This window comes from Schistocerca nitens, chromosome 6 (genome assembly GCF_023898315.1).
Source record: "Schistocerca nitens isolate TAMUIC-IGC-003100 chromosome 6, iqSchNite1.1, whole genome shotgun sequence".
NCBI lineage: Eukaryota > Metazoa > Arthropoda > Insecta > Orthoptera > Acrididae > Schistocerca > Schistocerca nitens.
The window spans coordinates 472,848,300-472,874,944 of NC_064619.1; the positions used below are offsets into that span (position 1 = coordinate 472,848,300).

At 42.9% G+C, this 26,645-nt stretch overlaps 1 protein-coding gene across 1 annotated transcript; it reads left to right on the forward strand.

Annotated features, from left to right (window-relative positions):
• The first annotated feature begins 3,691 nt into the window (after positions 1–3,691).
• Positions 3,692–26,299, forward strand: LOC126262585 (ejaculatory bulb-specific protein 3-like). The gene is made up of 3 exons (XM_049959321.1): positions 3,692–3,836; positions 21,541–21,676; positions 25,937–26,299. The coding sequence occupies exons 1-3, from the start codon at positions 3,774–3,776 to the stop codon at positions 26,131–26,133; spliced, it is 396 nt and encodes a 131-aa protein (XP_049815278.1). The 5' UTR covers positions 3,692–3,773; the 3' UTR covers positions 26,134–26,299.
• The last annotated feature ends 346 nt before the right edge of the window (positions 26,300–26,645 follow it).

Genomic DNA, 26,645 nt, shown 5'->3' on the forward strand with positions numbered 1-26,645 from the left:
AGGAGGTAAGTGGCATTAAATATCTACGTACAGATCACATAATTCGCGTAAATAATGGGGCACTGATTTGCGTACGCAGTGACAGCGTTCGATAGCGACCAAGATGGGATCCGTAGGACTTACATCAAGTGAATTTGGTCACCGAGACATGAACGTGACGTGAGTTCACGGTTCTGGCTCCGAGACACTGACAATTATACTGCTGAAAAATTACATCGGCGTCGAGGAAGACAAGAATGAAGGGATGCAGGTGGTTCGCAGTTGTTAGCGTGTCTGAGATTTCTGTCACAGATCCCAAGCAATCACATGAGAATGTCTCCCATAGCATAATACAGTTCCTGCCAGCCTGCGTACGTGACACACTACACGTTTCGAGATACCGCTCACCTCGGTGACGGCATTTGAGGAGACGACCATAGACCTAGTGTAGAAGACAAACGATTCAGCCGAAGAGCCGACACGTTTCCATTGATCGACGGTCAAATTCCAATCGTACTGTGCCCACTGCAGTTGTAATTGATGATGTCGTCGGATCAACATGTGAACACTTAGGGGTGGTCTATTGCGGAGCTCCACGTTCAATATTGTACAATAAACGGTTTGCTCCGAAACACTTGTGCGTGGATCAGCATTGTGCTCTTTTGGCAGAGTTGCCGCAGACCACCATGTATCCTTCTTTACATAAAAGACCAGCCTACGAACCCAACGTTCTGTGAAGAGTCGTTGACGTCGAACAATTTAGCCCCTGTTCGTAGTTTCACTACTCTTCTCTTTCCGTAAATGCTCGTGACAGTAGCACGGGAACATTCGAACAGCTTCGCAATTTTCGAGATACTCTTTCACAGGCTCTCCGTAATAATAATCTGCGCTGTGTCAAAGTCGCATATCTCAATGGATTTCCTCATTGGCAGCCCACATTTTCGCTGGGATAGATCCCCCGTCCTTGTCTGCTCCACCTACATACTTTTATTGCCGCGTAACGTGCCTGCGACGGCACCAGGATGCATTCAGCGTAGCGGCGGGCAGTGGTCATAATGATCTGGCTTATCGGTCTAACTTTCGAACAGGTCGATTCGGGACCAGGGTCCCTTGCCTCAAATTGATACATTTACACTTCTCCATCATCCTTTAAATTTTGTAATAGCAACATGGAATGAATCTGTATACTTCCCTTACTGCACGCAACTCGACCGACAATATCGCAATGGGCAGTGATCATAATGTTTTGTCTCATGAGTGCTCTACGTTAACAATTCAGCTAATTAATAAAATAATTTACTGGAACGAGGAACTGCGTGTCGAACATGAAGTACATCATTTTTATGCATTGTGTGGAGACAACTTCTAAATTTGTTGTAATTTTTTTATATTTTGTGACTTCATCAATAATACCAGGGGCGTTCGGTAAGTAATGCAACACATTTACTTTTTCTTGTTCTCAGCCAGTTTAAGTTGAAAAAATGCAGAACTGACTGTGGAACATTGTGGAATATTCCCGTTTCAGCCACAATAGTTCCATGTAGTTCCGATGGTTGGCGGCGCTATGTGTAGCCTTCAAAACGTCATCAGTAATGGAGATGCAGCCAAGGAGAGTGTTATCATTGAGTTTCTTTTAGCGGGAAAACTACAGCATCGCAAATACTCATACGCGATTGCAGAATGTCTACGGAGACGTGGCCTTGGGCGAGGCGTCTGCCATCATCGCAATAAGCTCGCGCAAACCTGTCCGATCTTCCGCGTACCGGCCGACCGCAAACGGCTTTGACTCCAGCAATGCTACCCTTAGCAAATCCAAGAAAAGGCTTCGTCATCTTCATCATCACAAAAATGCAAAAGAACTTCTTCTTCCCCGTGACAACAAAAGGCCTCACACGTCTGCACCCCCCCCCCCCCCCTCGAGAGGAGCTCACGGAACTTCTTTGGACTGTTCTTCCTCAACCACCCTACAGCCCAAAAGGCATGCATCCAGCATCCACCAGTAGAGGAGCACCAAGCCGATCTGCAGGCCCTCCAAGTAAAGTGGCGTTAGGCCATCGCATTCTTTGGAGATTATGTTGAAGAATAGGGTTTTGTAGTCAAAAGAGAGGTAAATAATATGATGTAGTTGAATACTGAATTAAACTACCTGTTTTCAGGAGAAAGTGTGTCGCATTAATTGTTGAACGTCCTTCGTATAATTTTAGAATTACCGGTGTTGGCCGTCTCAACCGCTGACGTATATGTCCAAAAGTGAGAAGAAACAGTTGCCCTTTGTGGAAACCGAATCTGGAGATGGCAGTCTGAGTTGGTCGAAATCCGTAATATGAAAAAAAAATTGTTATTGAATGGTAAACTGAACAACATTCTAGCATGTAGAACGGAAGGTAACGAAAAATTTCACAGGGGAATAGATCTAATGATTGTGTTAGTATGTCTTGTTGCTTAAATGACTACACGATACTCAAGATCGTATACGATATGCCATCGCTATTACACATTTTTGTACAATGCTGAAAAGTGCTGCCCCCAAGTACTTACAAGGGAACCTCCCCATCGCACTCCCCTCAGATTTAGTTATAAGTTGGCACAGTGGATAGGCCTTGAAAAACTGAACACAGATCAATTGAGAAAACGGGAAGAAGTTGTGTGGAACTATGAAAAAAATAAGCAAATATACAAACTGAGTAATCCATGGCAAAATAAGCAACAACAAGGAGAGCATAATCTCAGGAGCGCCGTGGTCCCGTGGTTAGCGTGAGCATCTGCGGACGAGAGCTTCTTGGTTCAAGTCTTCCCTCGAGTGAAAAGTTTAATTTTTTATATTCAATTATTATCTTACAAACTCTTATGTTTTCATCACTTTTTGGGAGTGATTATCACATCCACAATAAAACCTAAATCAGGCAAGGTAGAAGAATCTTTTTACCCATTCGCCAAGTGTACAAGTTAGGTGGGTCGACAACATATTCCTGTCATGTGACGCACATGCCGTCACCAGTGTCGTATAGAATATATCAGACGTGTTTACGTGTGGAGGAATCGGTTGACCTATGACCTTGCGATCAAATGTTTTCGGTTCCCATTGGAGAGTCACATCCTTTCGTCTACTAATCGCACGGTTTTGCGGTGCGATCGCAAAAAACACAGATATTAAACTTATAACAGTGAACAGAGACGTCAATGAACGAACGGACGGATCATAACTTTGCGAAAATAAAAAAAAGTAAACTTTTCACTCGAGGGAAGACTTGAACCAAGGACTTCTCGTTCCGTAGCTGCTCACGCTAACCACGGGACCACGGCGCTCCTGAGCTCACATGATTCTTGATGTTGCCTATCTTGCCATGGACTACTCAGTTTGTATATTTTGCTTATTTTTTTCATAGTTCCACACAACTTCTTCCTGTTTTCTCGATTGATCTGTGTTCAGTTTCTCAAGGCCTATCCACTGTGCCAATTTATACCTAAATCTGAGGGGGGTGCGAAGTGGAGGTTCCCTTGTTAGTGTATTGTTACACATATTGTCTCTTCCTCACGTCAACAGTTAATACCAATTGACCTTCACAGGTTTATCGGAGGGCCTTGACCACCACGTGGCGACCGGCTGGCCGAAGGAGTAGTGGACGAGGAGATGAAGCGTGCAGAGGAGCGGCAGAGCTATGCTACACGTACACCTGCCTTCCGGATGAGTAGTGGCTGCTGCGCGGCCGGAGGCGGCTGCGCAGGCGCACAGACGCCGTGTGTATATATAGAGGGCGCGCCGCGGCAGTAGAGCCACACCACCAGACGCCACCATGCTCCGCCTCTCCATCGCACTTTCGCTGCTCGCGCTGCTGGCTGCGCCGGCTGCCGCTCAGGTAAACGCCACGGCGTCGCTGTGTCTGCCTTCATCCTACTGCATTAGGTTCACTAATTGAATTGCTATTTACTAAAACCGGAAATTACATGACTGATTTAGCGTCCGTATTAAATTATTTGCGAACTCAGTTCTATACTACATCACCTTATACTATTCTCTGCTATACGTTTATTATTTGTCTTTGCATTACACTAATTTATGCCTTTCTTTAGTTCCAGTCACTGATCATAAACATAGTAAGACCATCGATTTCGATCCATAATGACCATCTTCAGATCAGATTAAAACAGAAGAAGCCTTGCATCATCCCAGTGTGATTAAGGCTAGCGTCGTCGTAACTTCGTTTTATATCTCATGAAGATACATCCTTGCTTTAATTATATTAGAATAACAGAAGGGTTAGTCTGTTTTAATCTGCAGATGGTCTTCATGGATCGAAATCGATAGTCTGACGAAAAGTTTTTTGTGATCCTTTAATGTAATTAAAGTAATAAATTCTCTGGATTCTGGATCATTGTTTTCATTTACGACAAGGCAGCAGCATATAAAACTAACGTATATTATTTTATAATCAACTTCTAATTACAGCTACTTGATCTACTGAACAATGCCAACTATAAGTGTTTTCTTTAAAGCGTGACGTCACTCATTGCGTACGTAGGTGGAATATTTTTAATTTATATTTCAACAGTAGCTGTCGTTCGTGTACTTCCCTGGCAACTTCGTTAGTTGTGAGTGGCGCGGTGGATAGTGTCCCTTAATAATCATATGTTTATCTAGTAGTGTTGGCAGCCAATTAAGCGAATGACGCCTTGTATGGTGTTGTATGCGTGACATGTAAAGAAATACTAGAGATGAAAAGTGCAATTCTTGTCACGATACTGCTGCTCTGCTTTCGATCTTCTGAATTGTGATATATACGTTTACTTCACTGTTCAATATATTGTACGTTTATGCACAGTTTTATCGAGGTTTGGTGACAGACTAATTTATATCTTTCTTTAGTTCCAGTCTCTGATCAGAAACATAGTGAGACTATCGATTCCGGTCCACTGCGTAGCTCCAGGTCTATGTTACGATGATAGGTGACAGTCTGATGGTGCGTTGGTGCAGCCAACGTTGGCGTCAACGAATATGTCATGGGTTCTTGCCTTTCGTAGTTAATTGTTAAAAGTGCGTCCCTGATTGGAATTACTATTCTCGCTCTGTGATATGATATTTTCACGAGTGTAATATGCTTGAAAGAGTGACGAATAAGAAAATTACCACCCAGACTCACGTAATCCCGTACAGTACCGGCTAATGTAACAGTAATTGTGTTGGTAATGTTTTCTTATTGTTAATGACGTCACTAACTGGTCGTTTCTTAACGATTGCATTTGTACGATGTTAAACGACTTTCTTAATCTTTTATCTATTGATGGACATAACAGCTACGTTTGTAATTACATCCGGTGTACGTCTACATCAGCATACCGCAAGCCACCCCAAGATGTGTAACGGAGGGTATATCTTGTACCTTTCTCCTTGTACCATATGTGAATCGTTCATGAGATGAATAATTTTAAGAGGTTTAATTTCTTCCATTGTCTCGTCATTGCAATTGTAAGAGATTTATATGTTAGGAAATAGTGTGTTAGACTACTCATGTCATGCGTTCTCGGAATTTCAACAGTAAACCTGTGATGCACAACGATTCTGTAGAAGCGCCTGCCACTAAAATTTGTTTAAAAACGCTATAATGCTTTTGCGTCTTCTAAATGATATCTTCGTTGCTTCGCCACTATTTTGTCTACTATTGCAACGTGAAAGGGTCCCAGACTGATTAGGAATACTTAAGAATCGATCCGACGGGCAGTGATTAATTACATTTGCTTAAAACTCATTCGCCAACGGCCTTGCCGCAGTGGTAACACCGGTTCCCGTCAGGTCGCCGAAGTTAAGCGCTTTCGGGCTGGGCTAGCACTTGGATGGGTAACCATCCGGACTGCCGAGCGCTGTTGGGAAGCGGGGTGCACTCAGCCCTTGTGAGGCAAACTGAGGAGATACATGAGTGAGAAGTAGCGGCTCCGGTGTCGGAAACTGACATATGGCAGGGAGAACGGTGAGCTGACCACGTGCCCCACCATATCCGCATCCAGTGACGCGTATGGACTGAGGACAACACGACGGCCGGTCGGTGCCGTTGGGCCTTCATGACCTGTTAGAGAGAGAGAGAGGAGTTGAAATTCATTCAGTTAATATCTTGGCATCTGATTTTCCTATTTATTTTAGTCATTCTTTTAAGTTGTAGTTTCCAGTAATTTATTAACAATTCATATCTGTTGATAAATCGTGACTGGGACTCGTAGATGAACATTGTCTAACGTATAAATGTGTACATGACACGAAACATAGATTTGAATCTAAAATGGCCTTCCCTGAGATCGAAAGGGGTCGCGATTTGTCAACAATACTCAAATTGCAAATTTTTGTATTTTCTAGATTTTCAGAAAATACCTCAGAATCATCTGTCATTCCAACATTGATCACTTTAGAAGACAGTGTTTCCTCTAGTTGCACTAGTTACTTCATATTTATTTTTTACATTACATTTTTATTGACAGTAATCTCTTGACAGTTTTATGCTTTGAACTTCTAATTAATGTAATTTTAACTCACATTTCGCAATTTCAGATCTACTGTAAAGTCATAAGCTCTTGTCATAGGTTGTATGGACAGGCGAACTATGGCGCCAGGTCGTAGTCACCTACTTACTGTGTTGCATTTGCTGAAGAAGACAGCAGAAAATAATGTATATTTGGGTATTGTTTACAAAAAGCCACAAATAAATAAATTCTTTCTGATTACACTTTAAAAACTGTTACTCCGTGGAGATGTAGACATTTGGCTAAATCTAAACATTATTGGTGCATCACATAGTGTGGGTGAATTTAAAGTGACACATGTAAATTTACGCGCCAAAAATAATTCTGTACAAGAGTAATCTTTAAAATTTGTCATTGATAAACGAGTACATATACGACGACGGAGCAGCTAAATACAGTGTCTGACAACAGAAGTGTAGCACGCACAAAATAGGGGGAAATGAAATGAAACTTCTCTGGTAGAGAACGATTGTGATACTCTTGCAGTGATTACAAAATCGAGTCACACCTATAAGGAACTTGGCAATATGGGCTCACTTAACAGTATGACGTTACAACCGCTCTGGCCTGGATCCATGCACTAATTCGGGTGGAAAGGTCGTCATAAAACAGTTGTATCCTCTCTGGAGGCAGACTGGTCCACGGCTGTTGTAACTTGACCTCGATAATCTGGGTATTGGCACTGAGATGGACTCGACATACGAGATGGTCCCACACATGTTCTACTGTGAACAGATCGAAGAAACGTGCTGACCGTTGGAGTACCTGATCATCATGCAGACATTTCCAAAAGACGCGTGCTATGGATGGACTAGCGTTGTCCTGTTGAAAAATGGCACCACGATACTGTGGCATGAGTCGTATCACGCACTATTTTCGTGACACAGCGTTGTGCTGTCAGAGTTTCCTCTGTCACTGCCTGCCATGTTCTTAAGTCTTACCCAAAGGCTCCCCACACCATGACTCCAGGAGTAACACCGCTGTGCCTCTCCAGAAAAAAAGAATAGGTTCTCTGTCCAGGTCACCACCATAGTCGCCGATGAAGGTCATCTGGGACCTGTGGTATCAAAGAACCGTGATTCAGCAATGAACACAGTGCAACACCATTCATTAATAGTCCATGCTTCCTGATCACAGCACAGCTCTAGAAACGCAGTCGTTTGTACTGTGGTGTTAACGGTAGCCTACACATGGGACAGTGATTCCCTAGTCCGGCTGCTGCCTCTCCACAGTCAATGGTGCGGGACGACACAAAATGTCGCAGTGAGTCCGTAATTTGTTCTCGCATGGCGGGTGTAGATGTGATGGGGTTACGAGTTGACTGATGCACAACACGGCGATCCTACCTTGTAAAGGTCAGATGTGGTCGATTGGAACTTTATCAACTAGTACGAATGCTCTCGGATTCGCATGCGGTCCAACATCGTGCCACTATCATGGTCAAATGCTTCATAAAATGGCTCTGAGCACTATGGGATTCAACTTCTCAGGCCATCAGTCCCCGAGAACTTAGAACTAGTTAAACCTAACTAACCTACGGACATCACACACATCCATGCCCGAGGCAGGATTCGAACCTGCGACCGTAGCGGTCTCGCGGTTCCAGACTGCAGCGCCTAGAACCACACGGCCACTTCGGCCGGCAAATGCTTCATATATGTGGATGTTGCATGACTCGACCTGCCACCCAAATGGACATTATGATGAGACCCCGTTCTGTCAGGTGCTGATAACGCTGTCTCACTCATGTATGTGACATCCTCGTATCGTTCACAGTGATTAGACGAAATCTGACTCTGTTAAAAACCCTTTCATACCCTACCAGGCCTGATAACATGTACGTCGAACGGAACTGATGTACGTTCATGCCCTTTCAACCTCTGGCAGGGAATTGCAACTTTGATCATGTATATACCGACTGATAGTACGCACGTGTACGAAGTTACACTAATATCCGACCATGTCTTCTGAGTGCTTAAGTTTTTTTGACAGGCAGTGTAATTACTTTACCATACTCATATGAATCTGGACACTTGACATCGCACGGAGCATTCACATATTGCTGGAACATTTAATTCAACATGTACCGACAAAGGCCGAAACTAGAAAAGTCGTGATCTGATAACAAATTTTAATATCGATAAAATGTTTTCAGTAACTTCCAAACCGCACTTTAACCTTTAACAAAGTGGAATGACAACTAACAGCCTTTCCGTGTTCGTTGTATTTATGTCTCGCATTTCACTACATATGAGTACCACTGCACTGAAAAATGTTCTACTTAAATTCATAGTTTTCTATTGTATTTGTGTTGTAGCAGCATGAATAAGCGTCTAATCTAACTTTTTTTTCTTTTATACATTAGAACTGAGTTTCAGAAACACTGTCCTCAAATTCGTCTTAATATTTGAGTCCACAAGAACTCTTTTTGTCGAAGAAACTATTCTACTACATCTGTATGCTTCGAACATATTCCTTAACATTGTTTCGCATCTTCTGAACTTCCACTATAAACAAAAAACCAATAGTATCCTCACAGGTACTTTTCAACACTTGTGTGTCTCCTTTGTCGTTTATCTGTACTATTAGTTACTGATCCGTTCAGGTTATTCCACTTTTCATGTGTTTGGGAAGAATATTCAAACACCAAAGATGGTATCATGCTGTTTTACCTCATCTCCATTATGAAAAAAACAAGTAAAATGCATTCGGAAACGAAATAAATTGTGCACACTCGATATTCAATGTTACAGCAAAAACGGAACGTTGCGACCACTCTAAGCGTCAGATTATTGTGGCTGATTTCTTGACATCTTCCTCAAATGGTGTACGTGTGAATGTTGTGATTACTAAGTAATTGTAGAGCTCTTTTATGTTCATAAGTATTGAAGCGAAACTGAATGAATAGATGAAATATGGATCTGTCATCCACTCTATTCCTCTAAGAACATCAAAATCGTTCGTATGAATTAATGTCCATTTCCATAAGAATGAGCACAGCAAGCAGTGTCTTATGCATACACTTCATTCGAACTTTCAGTATGGTATGAAAGTTGTTTCGATACTTCGACGCAGTTCATGTGCATAGTGTACCGTACCTCCTCCTCCCTATACCAATCAACGTAAATTCCTGTTATGAAAAGTGTAACATACCAGGATTTTTACATCATATTACAGACTGTACATCAATGGGTTTTTGACTAGAGCTGTGAAAGGGCGATCTAATAGTTTTGTCCCAGTTTAACTGAGTGCTGCGACATAAAACTATCAACAAACGTTATCAAAACAGAGTACTTTTTATGATACATGTAACCTTCAAATCGCTGTCACATTAATGCTTACTGGAATATAAAACTATGTTGAGTATTCCAATATCATGGCAACTTTCGTTTCACTGGCATCAAAAATATGTGTATAATTACCATGGTTTATCATTAGGGGAATCTCATGCTAGTAAATGATGTTAGAAAAAACTGGTAGTTGAAAAAACTTTAAGGTATGGACTTCAATAACTACGTAAGCTAGGTGATTACATTACTGACTATGGCACTCATGAACAAAATTAAACTGGGCGAAGATGCAGCAGGGGTATGGCCATAGAAGGCACTATCTAAAAAGACTCGTATCACGGTGGGATTCATTAGCACTGTTTCAAGAATGGGCCTTCAAAGGAGACTCAGACAGCTTATTACATTTCGCAAAAGAACTATAGCCGTCACATCCAAATGTAGATGTTGGCTTGCAGTGGAAGCTGTCAGGATGCGCCGTATTAAAACTCGTCCGAGTTTCCCAAGGGATTTATTATTTCCAGCTACAGTGCCCCTGTCGGTCTGTGTCACCAGGTTCCACAATGCTGAGGTCACCACTTCGCAGTCTATGAAACAGCTTGGCGCGGAATGGGTGCCTCAGCGACCTGTGCAATGCACAGCTGTGTGTTGGTCTTGTACGGCAGCAGAGTTGTGACGTCAGGATGTGGCAGCAGTTGACTCAGCAGTGTTTGTCCCTGCCACCTCAGTGCCACCCGCTGGGAGCTGCAAGGCGGCCTGCGGCGTACTTCCTCGCCGGCGTGGCTAAGATCGCCGCGACAACAAGCACCTGCAATCCGGTGTCCGAATCTGCGGCCCTCGCATCGGGATGCTTCTGGCGTCTGTTAGGAGCCAACAAGATTGCCCGCAGTAGCGAGCCGTGGTGTGGCCAACCACTGGCTGGCCTCAGAGGGTAGAACAAGTGATCTGCCATGCGTTGGAACGCTGGCGCCCCATCTGCTGGTGCCTGTAGCCGGTAGTGTGACATGCCCCGCCATCCAGGAGAGCTGTCCCACTTGAATGCCTTGTTAGTGAAACGGCGCTTATTTATACGCCGCTGTGCGCCTCTGTTTTGCTAACCCGTCACTCCAAGTCATGTGCTATTGGGTTGGGCCAGTGGGCCCCTTCTGCCTGTAACTTGCGCAATGCACACCGCTGCTTCTACTCTTTTCAGTAGGAGGCCTCCACTCTACTTTGCAACCGCTGGTAGCGTAACTTACTGTCAGCTGGCCTACACCTGGTTGTAACTTGTGCACTCAGAAACATTGCACTGAAGCTAACCTTTTCCCATCTTAAAAGGTGGTGCCGCAACAGAACAATGAAAGGAAAGTAGAAGACGTTAAGAGCTATTGAGGAGGCTTAGCGTCAGTCGTCTTTTTCTCATTTCATCCGAGAATGGATCAGAAAATTTAGGCGGGACAGCAAGTACCCAAAAGTAAATATTTAGATTTGATGTAGTTTGAGATATTTACCTTAGGTGATTCAAAGGAACAACGAAGAATGACTGGAGAAGCCGTGTTCCTTTGGAGTATATGTCCAGTGCCTTGTCAATGACTCATTTTTTGGAACTATATGGCTGAGCAGATAGGCTACATTCTGACCGCTGTGCGGAATGCGAGGTACTTCCAGCATGTTGGAGCTTCATGCCAATCCAATACACATGTGAGAGAACCTCTCAACTCTGTCGGGGATAGGAAATCGTAGTACTATTACCACCAAGCTCTCCAGACCTAACACCATTATATTTTGTTCAAAAGCGATGAAAAATGAAATTCGATACAGGAAGTGAGAATCTGAGTTACATCATGAGCCCTGCTGCCCTCATAAGGAACTGCAGTCTTCAGTACCAACGAGCAGTGAATCTTATCTCGAACTTTTCAACAGTTTACGCTGGGTCGTTTAAACGTTACTGTAAACTATTTTAAATTTGTAATCTGGAAATTGGCTAAAGTAAGAGATATAAAAAATAGTCTCGTATCGTAGCTAACATTACAGGTATTATCTCTGGAACCAATTTAAACAGAGCATTAAACACAGTGTACATCAGTTCTGACGTTTCTCATCGAATAGCCACTCACGTCAACATCGAAACTTTCGTTCTGATGCACACTATCTAAAGAGTTGGTGCACTGGTTGAATGCATTACATTAGCAATTAAAGTCAACAATTCATTACTGGCACCCAACAGACATCATAAAAGAAATCTACGCTGGTTGGTTGAACACAAAAAATGTGCAATGTCTCTCTTCAGAACGTGACGCCCAGCAGCCAGTAGTTTTACTCTGCCTGTTGCAAGTCTAGAGGGATGCCTTCCGTTTTAAGATTTCTGTAGTCCTAAGTCCTGAGTTAAAAGTTATTATTATTATTCATTTTATTGAGTTTCATTTAGATGCAGATGACAAAGTTCTCTTAGATAAAACATCCTATCGTAGGGCGCGTGTTTGTTTACGAAATTTGGTCTAAACGTGAGTAAGTTAAGCCACTTACTCAGCGCAAAATAGTTTCACCGTTTTGCATATTGGTGGAGCTATTGTAAACAGAAATCGAACATCGGTCTGTCAGTGTAGTGGTCACTGCGGTATCTTAAACTCTGCACACGCGTCATTTCTAGGACTGCCAGTTCAAATTCTGTTACAGTTCATTTGTTCGTTTCTAACAAATGATCGCTAGATATCTGAACGGCTATCTGAATTTTCACGAGGATCGATCGTGTAACATTATCGTTATCAATAGTTTTGTAGTCTATGAAGATGTTTCCTTTTATGGGCGAAGTCACAGTGAAAACCACGCGTCATTATCGTGCCTACTGTCCATCCAAAGTTTTCCATATGCACCACCTGGTAAAAAGAGTGAAGTCCCCAGAAGGCATGGTTGTACCTACATCTACAGAAATACCCTATAAATCACACTTAAGTGCCTGGCACAGGGTTCATCGAACCACATTCACAATAATTCTCTACTATTCCAATGTGGAACAGCGCTTGAAAAAAAAAGAGCACCTACATCTCTCCTTGTGAGCTCTGATTTCCCTTGTTTTATTATGATGATCGTTTCTCCCTCTGTAGATCGGCCTCAACAAATTTTTTCGCATTCGAAGGAGAAATTTGTTGACTGAAATTACATCGGTTGATGGGTTGATGTGGGAGGGTACTAAACAGCGAGGTCATCGGCCCCGTAGGATTAGGGAAGGCAGCCGACGGTGCCCTTTCAAAAGAACCATTCCCGCATTTGGCTGGAGTGATTTAGGGAAATCGTGGAAAGCCTAAATCAGGATGGCCGGATGCGGGTTACAACCGTCGTCCTCCGAATGCGAGTCAATTGTGTTAATGACTGCGCCACCTTGCTCGGTTTGAAATTAGGTGAAAAGTTTGCGCCTCAGCGAAAAATGTCTTTGTTTTAATTATGTCCACCGCAAATCTGGTATCATCTCAGTGACACTCTCTCTCCCCTATCTCTCGATAATACAATACGTGCTACTCTTCTTTGAACTTTCTCGATGTATCCAGTTAATTCCATCTGGCAAGGATCCCACACCTTGCAGGAGTATCCAAAGTGTACGGACAAGCGTAGTGTAGGCATTCTCTTTAGTAGATCTGTTGCTTCTTCTAACTGTTATGTCAATAAAACGCAGTCTCTTTTTGGCCTTCTACACAACATTTTCTATCTCCTCTTTCCAATTTCGGTTGTTCGTAATTGTAATTCTTAGTGTTTAGTTGAATTTACGACCTTTAGATTTGACTGATTTATCGTGTAACTGGAATTTACCAGATTTCTTTTAGCATTCACTTGGACGACCTCACATTTTTAATTATTTTGGGTCAACTGCCAATTTTTGCACTATACACATATCTTTTCTAAATCGTTTTGAAATTCGTTTTGATCTTCTGACTCCTTACTAGTCGATAAACGACAGCATCATGTGCAAACAACCTAAGATGGCTGCTCAGATTGTCTCTTAAATCGTTTATATAGATAAAGAACAGTTGAGAGCCTATATCAGTACCTTGGGGAACGCCAGAAATCACTTCTGCTTTACTCGACGACTTTCTGTCAATTGCTACGAAATATCACTGTATGTCAATGTAGCTCGGAACATGTACACATCATCAGCGGATACCGAGCGGTTCTAGGCGCTACAGTCTGGAACCGCGCCACCGCTACGGTCGCAGGTTCGAATCCTGCCTCGGGCATGTGTGTGTGTGATGTCCTTAGGTTAGTTAGGTTTAAGTAGTTCTAAGTTCTTGGGGACTGATGACCTTAGAAGTTACGTCCCATAGTGCTCAGAGCCATTTGAACCATTTTTGAACCATCAGTGGATATGTAAATGATTAGTGGCAATATTCTGTGACGGATAGAGCAGCCACCACGGTGCATTAGTGTCGTTTGTGTTAAACGTTTTGCCTGGTTTATAGGGTATGTAAAATGCGTGAACAGCGTGAGGTGTTGAATTATTATTGTGAAGGACATAGAAACGCCTCGTACTCGTGCGAGACAGAAATGGAAACGGGCCTCATTAAAGGTCTCCATTTGGCCGCTTGGTCGAATCGTGCAGTAACTACATTTGTGAAACAGTGGGATATGACTGTGCTCGAAGTTGGACGTGAGGACACGTGTAGTCCTCAAAGTCCCGGTTGCCGACGTATGACCATCAAAAGTGAGGATCGGAGAACGATTTTGCACCAATCGCATTATAACCCCTAAACATCTGCACCTACCATCCTTGAACAAGTTATGGATTCCCTTCACAACTCTGCATGAATCCAACATCGTAGGTTGTAGACTAGCAGCAGCGGACTAGTGGATTACCACCTCACGCACAGGCAGCCATCAACGCCATAATACAAACGGTGTTTGGAGTGGTATCGTGAGCGGAAAGTATGGACTGCTGAAGAATGACATCGCACTGTTTTCAGATGAGTCGTAGCTCTGCACTAGCTAGTATTACCATCGTCGGTGACTATGGTAGCTACCCGGGAAAGTTTCCATTCTTCCAATTTATTAGATATCCACAGCAGTGTTACTAGCGGCGTCATGGCGTAGGGTACCATCGGAGGTCACAGCCGGTAGTGTTTGAGATAACTGTGACGGCGCGATGGTACGTCACAAACATCCTGCGTCCATATGTGTTACCTCTAACGGGAGGGTAACAGAGTGCCATTTTGTAACACAATAATGCTCGTGTACAATGGGTACTCGTCTCTATGAACAGTCTGCATAGTACTGAAGTACTGATGCAGGGAGCAAGATCCCCAGCATGGAAATCCGAGCTGATGTAACCGTCATTGTTCATTGACATTGGAGGAATACTTCCGATGGGCCATCGATGTTGCTCATCTTCCAACCGACTGAAGTACATACTTACAGGTAAGAAATGCTGCTCTAGTTGGATATTCTTCTTCAGCGTATCTGAGAAACCTGTGTTGAATGTTTTAGGAGTACCAGAGTAACATTTGCTGCATCTAAGCACGTACTTCAGTAGTGTGAAAGATATACGAAATCGTCAGTGGCCACGAAGTTACTAAGAGACGTCGCCAAGGCAGAGCTGTGTAAGCATGGTGTACCATTTCAGCTGGTTATCTGGTCAATTTCTGAATAAATCCTCCAACATTCTTGGCGACATTAACTGCAGTCTACAACTCGCAGGGCTAATGGTCTACATTTCCTAGATTAACCCGTTCCTATTAGATCTGACGTAATTAAATGCTAAAAGTTATATTAAATTCACCGAAAGTTTAATTTTGACTTTTCTGTATTTGAATTAGTCCTTCCGCGTAGTATTTTTTATTTAAAATCCTTCGCAATTTTTCTGCACTTGTTGTTTGCTACATTTCTAAATGACTGATGTTACTGCACTCATGTCTTCTTCTGAACACTTTTGTACTTCATTTCTTTTCCTCAATCAGTAATTGACTTCTGTATCCTGATGTTCCTTGCCACTTAGCTTCCTTGTACCTGTATTTGTACGTCCATATTCTGTGATTTCCCTTTTGTATATATGTCCATTCATTTTCAACTGAACTGCCTACTGTAGTATTCATTATCCAGCTCGCCTCAGCATTGCTCAGTACATCAGTATTCGACTTATTTCCAATTTTGTTCTTCCGACGACAGTCTGAAACCTCAGTTTCCACTTCATCATTACTAAATAGTCGATATTTCTTACAATCTAATAACGGATTTCGAAATCTCTGTATGACAAACATGTAGCTAGCAGAAGTTTTTGGTCTCCAGGCCGTTTTCTAGTATACCTCCTCCTCTTGTCATTTATGAACAAAAGATTCGCTGTTACTAGCTGAAATTTGTTGCAGAACTCAGTCTCTCTCTTCTGCCATTCCTACTACCTATCCCGTATTTTTCAGCAGCTGTCTTGAGTTCTCTCCTCTGTTATAGCGTTCCAATTATCCATGCTCATTAGATTTTTAATACTGAGTTACGAGTTCACTATCGGCATATATTTTCTACGTCTCTTCGTCTTTTGCTTGTGATGTCAGAATATTTACTTCTGTTGTTGATGGCGGCGGTTTCCCGCCGTTTCTGGTGAGAATAACCCTAACACAGAACTGTTATCAATTACTCGCTATCTGCCCCACCATCTTACTGATGACGAACCCTACTTTGCTTACACCACTTACTGCGCTGTTGATATAACCACGCACTCGTCCGATTACAAATCCCTATATACTTTCCACTTCACATACCGACCTGCATCGTACAAGGCGATTTTTAATTATGTTTAAAAACCCCCAAAGTGACGTCGATGGTGTCGAGACGAGTAATTTAATATAAGAGACATCGGCAGTCATATGTCGGATTATACTCCAAAAGGGGATGACAAACATTAAGCATGATACGTCTTACCCAAAATAAGGAGATTATTTTCCAGCGTGTGCATGAAGAAATGATTAGGTGATGTGATTCTTGCTTTCAAGGAAACGGTATGAATTTCGCCCGTCTTTTCTAAGTGATCTGTTGTAAACATAGAAGTTAAAAAATTATTGTCCTCGGAGTAACCAGACATAAACTGGTCTTATTTTCTATTTCTTTCCTTTCGTCTCTTCTTTTCTTAAATATAGGTGTTATTTAGTTAAGAAAATAAAAACCATTTACTGGTAACGCCGAAATTCGGAAGCTTGTACTCAATTACTTTTGACGCAATGCAATTAATTTTTGCTGTGCAATACTTTGCAATAAACTAGCAGAGGGCGCTAAACTGGTAAAAAAAATTAATACCTCACTGTAAACACGTAATTGTCCCACGCAAGGAAAGAAAAACTGCCTGCCAGACGGAAGATTCGAACCCTAAGGTCCGGAGCCACACCGTCGTGAATAGTTACCTTTGATCCACCCCCCATGAACCATGGACCTCGCCGTTGGTGGGGATGCTTACGTGCCTCAGCGATACAGATAGGTGTACCGCACGTGCAACCACAACGGAGATGTATCTGTTGAGAGGCCAGGCAAACGTGTGTTTCCTGAAGGGGGCAGCAGCCCTTTCAGTAGTTTCAGGGGCAACAGTCTGGATGATTGATTGATCTGGCCTTGTAAAATTAACCAAACGGCCTTACTGTGATGATACTGCGAACGGCTGAAAGCAAGGGGAAACTACAGCCGTAATTTTTCCAGAGGGTATGAAGCTTTACTGAATGGTTAAATGATGATGGCGTCCTCTTGGATAAAATAATCCGAATGTAAAATAGTCCCCCATTAGGATCTCCGGGCGGGCACTGCTCAGGAGGACGTTCTAAGGATCGGAACGTGGATTGTCAGATCCCTTAATCGGGCAGGTAGGTTAGAAAATTTATAAAGGGGAATGGATGGGTTAAAGTTAGATGTAGTGGGAATTAGTGAAGTTCGGTGGCAGGAGGAATAAGACCTCTGGTCAAAATCAAATAGGCGTAATGCAGGAGTAGGTTTAATAATGAATAAAAAAGTAGGAATGCGTGTAAGCTACTACGAACAGCATAGTGAACGCATTATTGTAGCCAAGATAGACACGAAGTCCACGCCTACTACAGTAGTACAAGTCTATATACCAACTAGCTCCGCAGATGACGAAGAGATTGAAGAAGTGTACGATGAGATAAGGGAAATTATTCAGATACTGAATGGAGACGAAAATTTAATAGTCATGGGTGACTGTAATTCGATAGTAGGAAAAGGAAGAGAAGAAAAAGTAGTGGGTGAATATGAAATGTGTGAAAGGAATAAAAGAGGAAGCCGCCTGGTAGAATTTCGCAAAGAGTATTATTTAACCATAGCTAACATTTGGTTTAAGCATCATTAAAGAAGGTTGTATATGTGGAAGAGACCTGGAGACACTGGAAGGTTTCAGATAGGTTACATAATGGTAAGACAGAGATTTCGGATCCAGGTTTTAAATTGTAAGACGTTTCCAGGAGCATATGTGGACTCTGACCACAATCTGTTGGTTATGAGCTGTAGATTAAAAATGAAGAATCTGCAAAAAGGTGTGAATTTAAGGAGATGGGACCTGGATAAACTGAAAGAACCTGAGGTTTTAGAGAGTTCCAGAGAGACCCTTAGGGAACAACTGACGAATACGGGGGGAAGAAATACAGTAGACGAAGAATGGGTAGCTTTGAGAGATGTAGTAGTGATGGCAGCAGAGGGTCAAGTAGGTATAAAGACGAGGGCTAGTAGAAATCCCTGGGTAACAGAACAGATATTGAATTTAATTGATGAACAGAGAAAATATAAAAATACAGTAAATGAAACGGGCAAAAAGGAGTACAAACGTCTAAAAAATCAGATTGACAGGAAGTGCAAAACGGCTGAGCAGGGATGGCTAGACTACAAATGTAAGGTTGTAGAGGCATATATATCCAGGGGTCAGATAGATAGAGCCTATAGGAGAATTAAAGAGACCTTTGGAGAAAAGAGAACCACCTGTATGAATATCAAGATCTGAGATAGAAAACCAATTTCTAAGCAAAGAAGGGAAAGCCGAAAGGTGAAAGGGAAAGGAGTATATAGAGGGTACATACAATGGTGATGTACTTGAGGACAATATTATGGAAATGGAAGAGGATGTAGATGAAAATGAAATGAGAGATACGATATTGCGTGAAGAGTTTGACAGAGCACTGAAAAACCTAAGTCGAAACGAGGCCCCGGAAGTTAGAGCTACTGATAGCATTGGGAGAGCCAGCCATAACAAAACTCTTCCATCTGGTGAGCAACATGTATGAGACAGGCGAAATACCCTCAGACTTCAAGAGAAATACAGTAATGACAATCCCAATGAAAGCAGGCGTTGACAGATGTGAAAATTACCGAACTATCAGTTTAATAAGTCACGGGTGCAAAACACTAACGTGAATTCTTTACAAACGAATGGAAAAACTGGTAGAAGCCGACCTCGGGAATAATCATTTTGGATTCCGTAGAAATATTGGAACACGTGAGGCAGTATTGAACCTACGACGTATCTTAGAAGATAGATTAAGGAAAGGCAAACCTACATTTCTAGAAGCTGTAGACTTGGAGAAAGCTTTTGACAGTGTTGACTGGAATACTTTCTTTCAAATTCTGAAGGTGGCAGGGGTCAAATGCAGGAAACGAAAGACTATTTACAATTTACACAGAAACCAGATGGCAGTTATAAGAGTCGAGGGACATGAAACGGAAGCAGTGATTGAGAAGGGAGTGACACAGGGTTGTAGCCTATCTACAATGTTATTCAATCTGTATACTGAGCAAGCAGTAAAGGAAACAAAAGAAAGGTTTGGAGTAGGAATTAAAATCCATGAAGAAAAAATAAAAACTTTGTGGTTTTCCGATGGGATTTTTATTCTGTCAGAGACAGCAAAGGACCTGGAGACCAGGAGAACGGAATGGACAGTGTCTTGAAAGTAAGATATAAGATGAACATCAACCAAAGCAAAAATAGGATAATGGAATGTAGTCAAATTTCATCAGGCGATGCTGTGGGAATTAGATTAGAAAATCAGGCACTTAAAGTAGTAGATGAGTTTTGCTATTCAGGGAGCAAAATAACTTATGATGGTCGAAGTAGAGAGGATATAAAATGTAGACTGGCAATGGCAAGAAAAGCGTTTCTGAAGAAGAGAAATTTGTTAACATCGAGCGTAGACTTAAGTGTCAGGGAGTTTTTGCTGAAAGTATTTGTATGGAGTGTATCCCTGTATGGAAGTGAAACATGGACGATAAATAGTTTAGACAAGAAGAGAACAGAAGCTTCCGAAATGTGTGCTACAGAACAATGCTGAAGATTAGATGGGTAGATCACGTAATTAATGAGGAGGCACTGACTAGAATTGGGAAGAACAGAAATTTGTGGCACAACTTGACTAGAATAAGGGATCGGTTGATAGAACATGTTCTGAGATATCAAGAGATCACTAATTTGGTACTGGAGGGCAGCGTGGAGGGTAAAAATCGGAGGGGAGACAAAGAGGTGAATACACTAAGCAGATTCAGAAGGATGTAGGCTGCAGTAGGTATTTGCAGATGAAGAAGCTTGCACAAGATAGAGTAGCATGGAGGGCTGCATCAAACGACCACAACAACAACAACATTGGGATGATCAGGTGCGACAGACCAGTAGCCACAACCACATAACGTGCTACGAGGCACACTATCTGGTGACGTCACATTTTCAACATTTACCGTTCACTTTTTGGGTGTTTCCCGACTTTTTGTGCCTTATATTAAATTACGTGTGTCAGCGTCATCTACGTCGCTTCAAATGTTTTTGAAAGTTACTAAGAAACACCCTGCAAGCAGGCTGAGCCCTTATAGTTTTCTCTTCAGGTTTTCTAGCTTTCCTATTACGTTCATACTTCTGATATTCCACGCTCCGACTCGTAGAATGTTACGCTTTTGTTGGTTATTCCGTTGTTTTGTCATGGTTACCTTACCTTTGACAGACAGCTCCCGCAGATCCAAAAAGTGGGCTAGTGCAGAATCATTTGTCAATGGAAGGATCAGCGCAACACTTTCTCAGTTACATGTTACATGTCCTGTGAATATGCTTTATGGTTTCCATTATCTTCTGCATCTTTATGCCGTTAATAATAGTTTATTCTTCTACCTTTTTTCGCCGCTCGGTGTAGCCGCGTGGTCCTAGGCAGCTTGTCACGGTCGGCACGGCTCCCTCCGTCGGAGATTCGAGTGCTCCCTTTGTCATGGGTGTGTCAGTTATCCTCAGCGTAAGTTATTTTAAGTTAGATTAGGTAGTGTGTAAGCATAGGGACCGATGACCTCAGCAGTTTGGTCCCATAAGACCTTACCGCAAATATCCAATTTTTTTTCTCCCTTTTAGGGTCAACTTTCAACCAAACGGCAAGATGGTGGCCAGACCCTCCACACTCTTTTATAAAAAAAAAAAAAAATAACGACACTTTATACAAGAAGTATCCTACAACCATGACTGACAACTTTTATCGGGATTTTAAGCAGTGTCTGAGTTCGATCCCCGAACCAAGAACGTTTTGATTGGTGGTAAAAGACGATATACTTAAGCCATGGTCATCAACTTTTGGGTTAATATCTTTCAAGAGGTGCCAGTCTGAGGTTTGCAACGCTTTCTACTGAAGTCGTCGTTGACGGAACGTTAATTTCTAATCTCCTTTCCTTCTATCACCATGAATGTATCCGAGTATATACCTTGTCCAAATAACTATCATGGTCTTGATTGAAAGACGTAGGTAGTGGTTTATGCATGCATAAAAATTTATTGAAAAAAATGTGTGTGTATCGTTTCCAGGACAAGTACCCGGATACTTTCGACCAGCTGGACATGAAGGCGCTGCTGTCTGACAAGGCTCGCATTGAGGCCGCGATCCAGTGTCTGGACGAGGATGGCGACGGCGCCTGCAGACCCGCCGGAAAGTTGCTTAAGAGTATGTATAGAAGCGTACAGAACAAACTGAAGTTTATAATTTGGAAAGTCTCTCTGCATTTATCAGTCTCGTGTGAAGTGCTAACTTAGAACTGTTGCTGCGTGCTGCCATACTGTCATGAGATATTTTCGAATGCAGATTGACAGTATATATTAAAATGAAAGAGTATTAGCTTCCCACCAGACTAGCGGTTAGCGATGCGTAATCTCGTTTACAGGTTTACCTTTGGGTCCTCAAGGCGGAAAATCGACTCTGGAAGATGTGGATTAAGCTCTTCTTTAAACTTAAGTCGCTGCTACTTCCAAATTTTTTACTTCGTGTGATCGATAAATTGCTCCAGCGGCTTCGGTATGAGCAGTGATTACGTGGCGAAATACCTAGATATTGATGATTAGATCCCGTATAGCTGCCAGATTGTGGCGAACCTGATTCCTTCGAGTCACCCGCTGATCGAAATCGTCCCAGACATTTTGTGTGTTTTTAAGCTCGATTGATTTAGTAGGCGAATCGACACGCGGTAAGGAACTTATCGTCAAACCAAGAACGTATACTCGTAGACATGTGAACAAGCTTGTTGTCATTTTGGTAGACAGAAAGTTTACATAATATTGCTCTTGAAGCAGAAGAAACAGTTTCCTAGTTCGTGTTTACTGTGTCCTGAATGAATGGTCTGGAGTCATATTACGAAAACACCTCAAAATCATCACAGAACAATTTCCAGCCCCCACCACTCCATATAGTCACTGCAGATTAAAAGCTTCATTGGGTTGTCGGCGCATTCGAAGCCGTAAAATCGTAATTCGTGGGACGTAAACAGTACACGCCCGCAATACGGTATTATCCAGTTTTTTTTTTTTTTTTTTTTTTTTTTTTTTTTTTTTTTTACCGCATTGAGTGCCTTGATCTCCATGTGAGCAGTGAGTGACCTTTCGCGAGGTACCTAGCACCAAATGTAAGTGCCCTGCAGTTACTTTCACAGCGTTCGCTCGTATTCTAACAGAAAAGTTGGCAGCAGCAGTCCCCCTTCCCCCCACCACCCCTGCTTTGAAATCGATTGACGTTGACAAGTTGTGACATTCTCCAGTGTCGTCGGTTAGGTTCGAGTTCATAAACCAAATGCGTGGACAAATTAATTCATGGTGTTGTTAAGAGCCTGTCGAAATACTGTTGCTCCTTTCCGCTAATTTGCCACGATTCCTCGTCGATACATAGATCTGCGTTGATTCCATTTAACTGACTGGCACATACACACAATCCACTCGTACCAGGTTTCATATTTGCCCTAAGAACAAATTTCATCGACTATTTAAGGCCCGCATCTCATGACGTACACTATGTCCTAGGTTCCTACAGTTAGACCTTGGTTCCTCGCGAAGTACTTTGTGGCAGCTTATGTCGGTGAACTAGGTTCTTGACAAGCTGCTCGCTGGTGATCAAACGCGGCCTATTGACTGAGATCGCTGGCGGTCTGACCAGCGGCAACTTGTAGACATCATTCCTGATCATGCGTTGTTTAGTTATTTCTAAGCATATTAAGTATTTCGTACAATCACACCACTGATATTTTGATTAGAACTGCCCAATGAGGTTCCAGCGTAGACTCGGTTGTCTCCTGGCATCCGAAATAAGGCATTATATACACTATGTGATCAAAAGTATCCGGACACCTGGTTGAAAATGACTTACAAGTTCGTAGGGCCCTCCATAGGTAATGTTGGCATTCAGTATGGTGTTGGCCCACGCTTAGCCTTGATGACAGCTTGCATTCTCGCAGGCATACGTTCAATTAGGTACTGGAAGGTTTCTTGGGGAACGGCAGCCCATTCTTCACAGAGTGCTGCACTGAGGAGAGGTATCGAAGTCAGCATTCCAAAACATCCCAGAGGTGTTCTATAGGTTTCAGGTCAGGACTCTGTGGAGGCCAGTTCATTACAGGGATGTTAACTGTCGCGTAACCACACCGCCACAGGCCGTGCATTATGGATAGGTGCTCGATCGTGTTCAAAGATACAATCGCCATCCCCGAATTGCTCTTCAACAGTGGGGAGCAAGAAGGTGTTTAAAACATCAATGTAGGCCTCTGCTGTGATAGTGCCACAAAAAACAAGGGGTGCCAGCCCCCAACATGAAAAACACGACTATACCATAACACCAGTGCCTCCGAATTTCACTGTTGGCACTACACACACTGGTAGATGACGTTCACCGGGCATTCGCCATACCCACACGCTGCCATCGGATCGCCACATTGTCTACCATGATTCGTCACTCCACACAACGTTTTTCCACTGTTCAACCGTCCAATGTTTACGCTCCTTACACCAAGCGAGGCGTCGTTTGGCATTTAACGGCGTGATGTGTGGCTTATGAGCATCCGCTCGACCATGAAATTCATGTTTTCTCACCTCCCGCCTAACTTTCATAGTACTTGCAGTGGATCCTGATGCAGTTTGGAATTCCTGTGTGACGGTCTGGATAGATTTCTGCCTATTACACATAACGACTCTCTTTAACTGTCGGCGTCTCTGTCAGTCAACGGACGAGGTCGGCCTGTGTGCTGTTGTGCTGTACGTGTCGCTTCACGTTTCCACTTCAGTATCACATCGGAAACAGTAGACCTAGGGATGTCTAGGAGTGTGGAGATCTCGCATACAGACGTATGATACAAGTGACACACAATCGCCTGACCACGTTCACAACCCGTGAGTTCCACAGAGCGCCCCATTCTGCTCTCTCACGGTGTCTAATGGCTACTGAGGTCGCCGATATGGAGTACCTGGCAGTAGGTGGCAGCACAATGCACCTAATATGAGAAACGGGTGTTTTGGGAGGGTGTAAATTGGAAATTTGTGGTAAGGACTATGGGACCAAACGACTGAGGTCATCTGTCCCTAGGCGTACGCACTATTTAATCTAACTTAAATTAACTTATGCTAAGGACAATACACACACACCCACGCCCGAGGGAGGAGTCGAACCTCCGACGGGGGGGGAGCCCCGCGAACCGCGACAAGACGCCGTAGACCGCAAGGCTACACAGAGTGGCTTTTGGGGCTGTCTGGATACTTTTGATCACATACTGTAGTGGGATATGGGCGTCTGTCGTGATTTGTTCCTCGTACAACAAACTAGATAAGACGTCACAGAAAGGTACATGAGATCAGAGGATGACAAAAGGCTTTAGCATAGTCCTAAGACCATGCTAGACTAGATGATACTTTCACTTGCCAGAAAAGTGTTCATTTACACTGCCCTTGCTGACAGATACAACTACTGTCGAATAAAATCACAATCCCTACCATCTATATGTGAACGCTCTATCGAAAACATACAGCTACAATTAAAGGGCGTCGTGCATTGGATTCTGTTTGTATAACTTTTTAAAATCTTATGTGGTGTCCCACATACGGCAATTATGTTTACATGAGCGTTATTGTTGTGTACCCGCGTAGTCAGCGCGTACACAACTTTCCCACTAGAACGCGCCCCACTAAGCACAACAGCGCAGGCGCAGCGCTCGTCCGTCTCCGCACTACGAGATGGCGCTGTCTTAGAGACGGACCAAATTCTGCTTCCGCCGATCCGCGTATTAATATGTCACGCAGCCAATGAGATTGCTGCTAACGTAGAACCTTTTCTCCTCGCGGATCACACTCGCGCAGTGATACATGAACGCGCGGGGTATCATAACGAGTGTACAGACCTCTGATTAGTCAGTCTGCCTTAGTCTGCCTTAGTCTGCATCAGTCTGCATTAGTCTGCATTACTCTGCATTTGTCTGCATTAGTCTGTAGTCAAGTTTCAGTCAGCGCCTAATAAGATTATCATATTCCTGTACATAGCCATGAAGATAAATGAATAGACACTTTGTCAAGTATCAGAGATATGTAAGAATAAGATTAACGTACCAAGACCAAAGGAACTTCAGATTGTCAATTGTAAATAGCATCCAGAACCAAGCTATTTTTAGGATGGTTATTATTTTAATAAATGTGTGTGAAAATTAATCAAGTTCTGTTTAAAGTTGGTCACCGTCAATCTGCTACTCTAAGCGTGCAAGTGGCATTTCTATCATCTGACCTAACGGCAGAAGATAAACATGCCACAATAAGACCACGAGACATATTGCTGACACTCGCCTACTTCCTTAGAGCGACAAGTCAAATAATCTGATGATGTGTGTACCGAAGGTCTTTAAGTACGCACACCACAGTTATGCTGCAACATCGTGTCATTACATCACTGTATGTTCTTCCGCAGCGGTGCTGGCCGAGATCGTGAAGACGGACTGCGCCAAGTGCACGGAGACACAGAAGGAGAAGGTGGGCAGCTTCTTTGCGCACGTGTCGCAGCACTACCCGGAGCAGATGAAGAAGCTGCTGGACAAGTACGACCCGAGCAAGGAGTACAGGGCCAAGTACGCCCAGAAGTGGGCCGCCGATGGAATCAAAGTGTGACCGCTCTCCCCTCCATTCATACTCTACTTCCTTACAGCAGCTCAAAAGCATCGTCCGCATCGCAGGGTTTCTGCATCGTACTCCGAGCATCTCATTCTGAATAATATGCCATCAAAATGCTGTTTTAAGCGAAAGTAATTAATAAAGATTTCGTTTGTAATCTTAATTGAACTCGTTCCTAACTTGCATTGTTTCCTTTCCTACATTTCCTCCATAAGTGTGTGAAGTCATTCTTGTCAGAATGAAATGCTTTTCCTTCGGTCCGAAACAAACATACTAATGCATCAAAGTCTGTGATGAGTATTTGACAAACCTAAGTATTATACCAGTGAGTCGAGGAACTATCGACTGTTATTAGTTTATGCGTACATTGGCAATTAAAAAAATAAAATAAAAAACAGTGACTTGAGTAACCATGACTCGATTAGTCCTTAGCCCACCTCTTCTTACTAGGCAAACGCAAATTAAACAACAAAGTGAATACATTATCGTACTATATGACATATGCTACC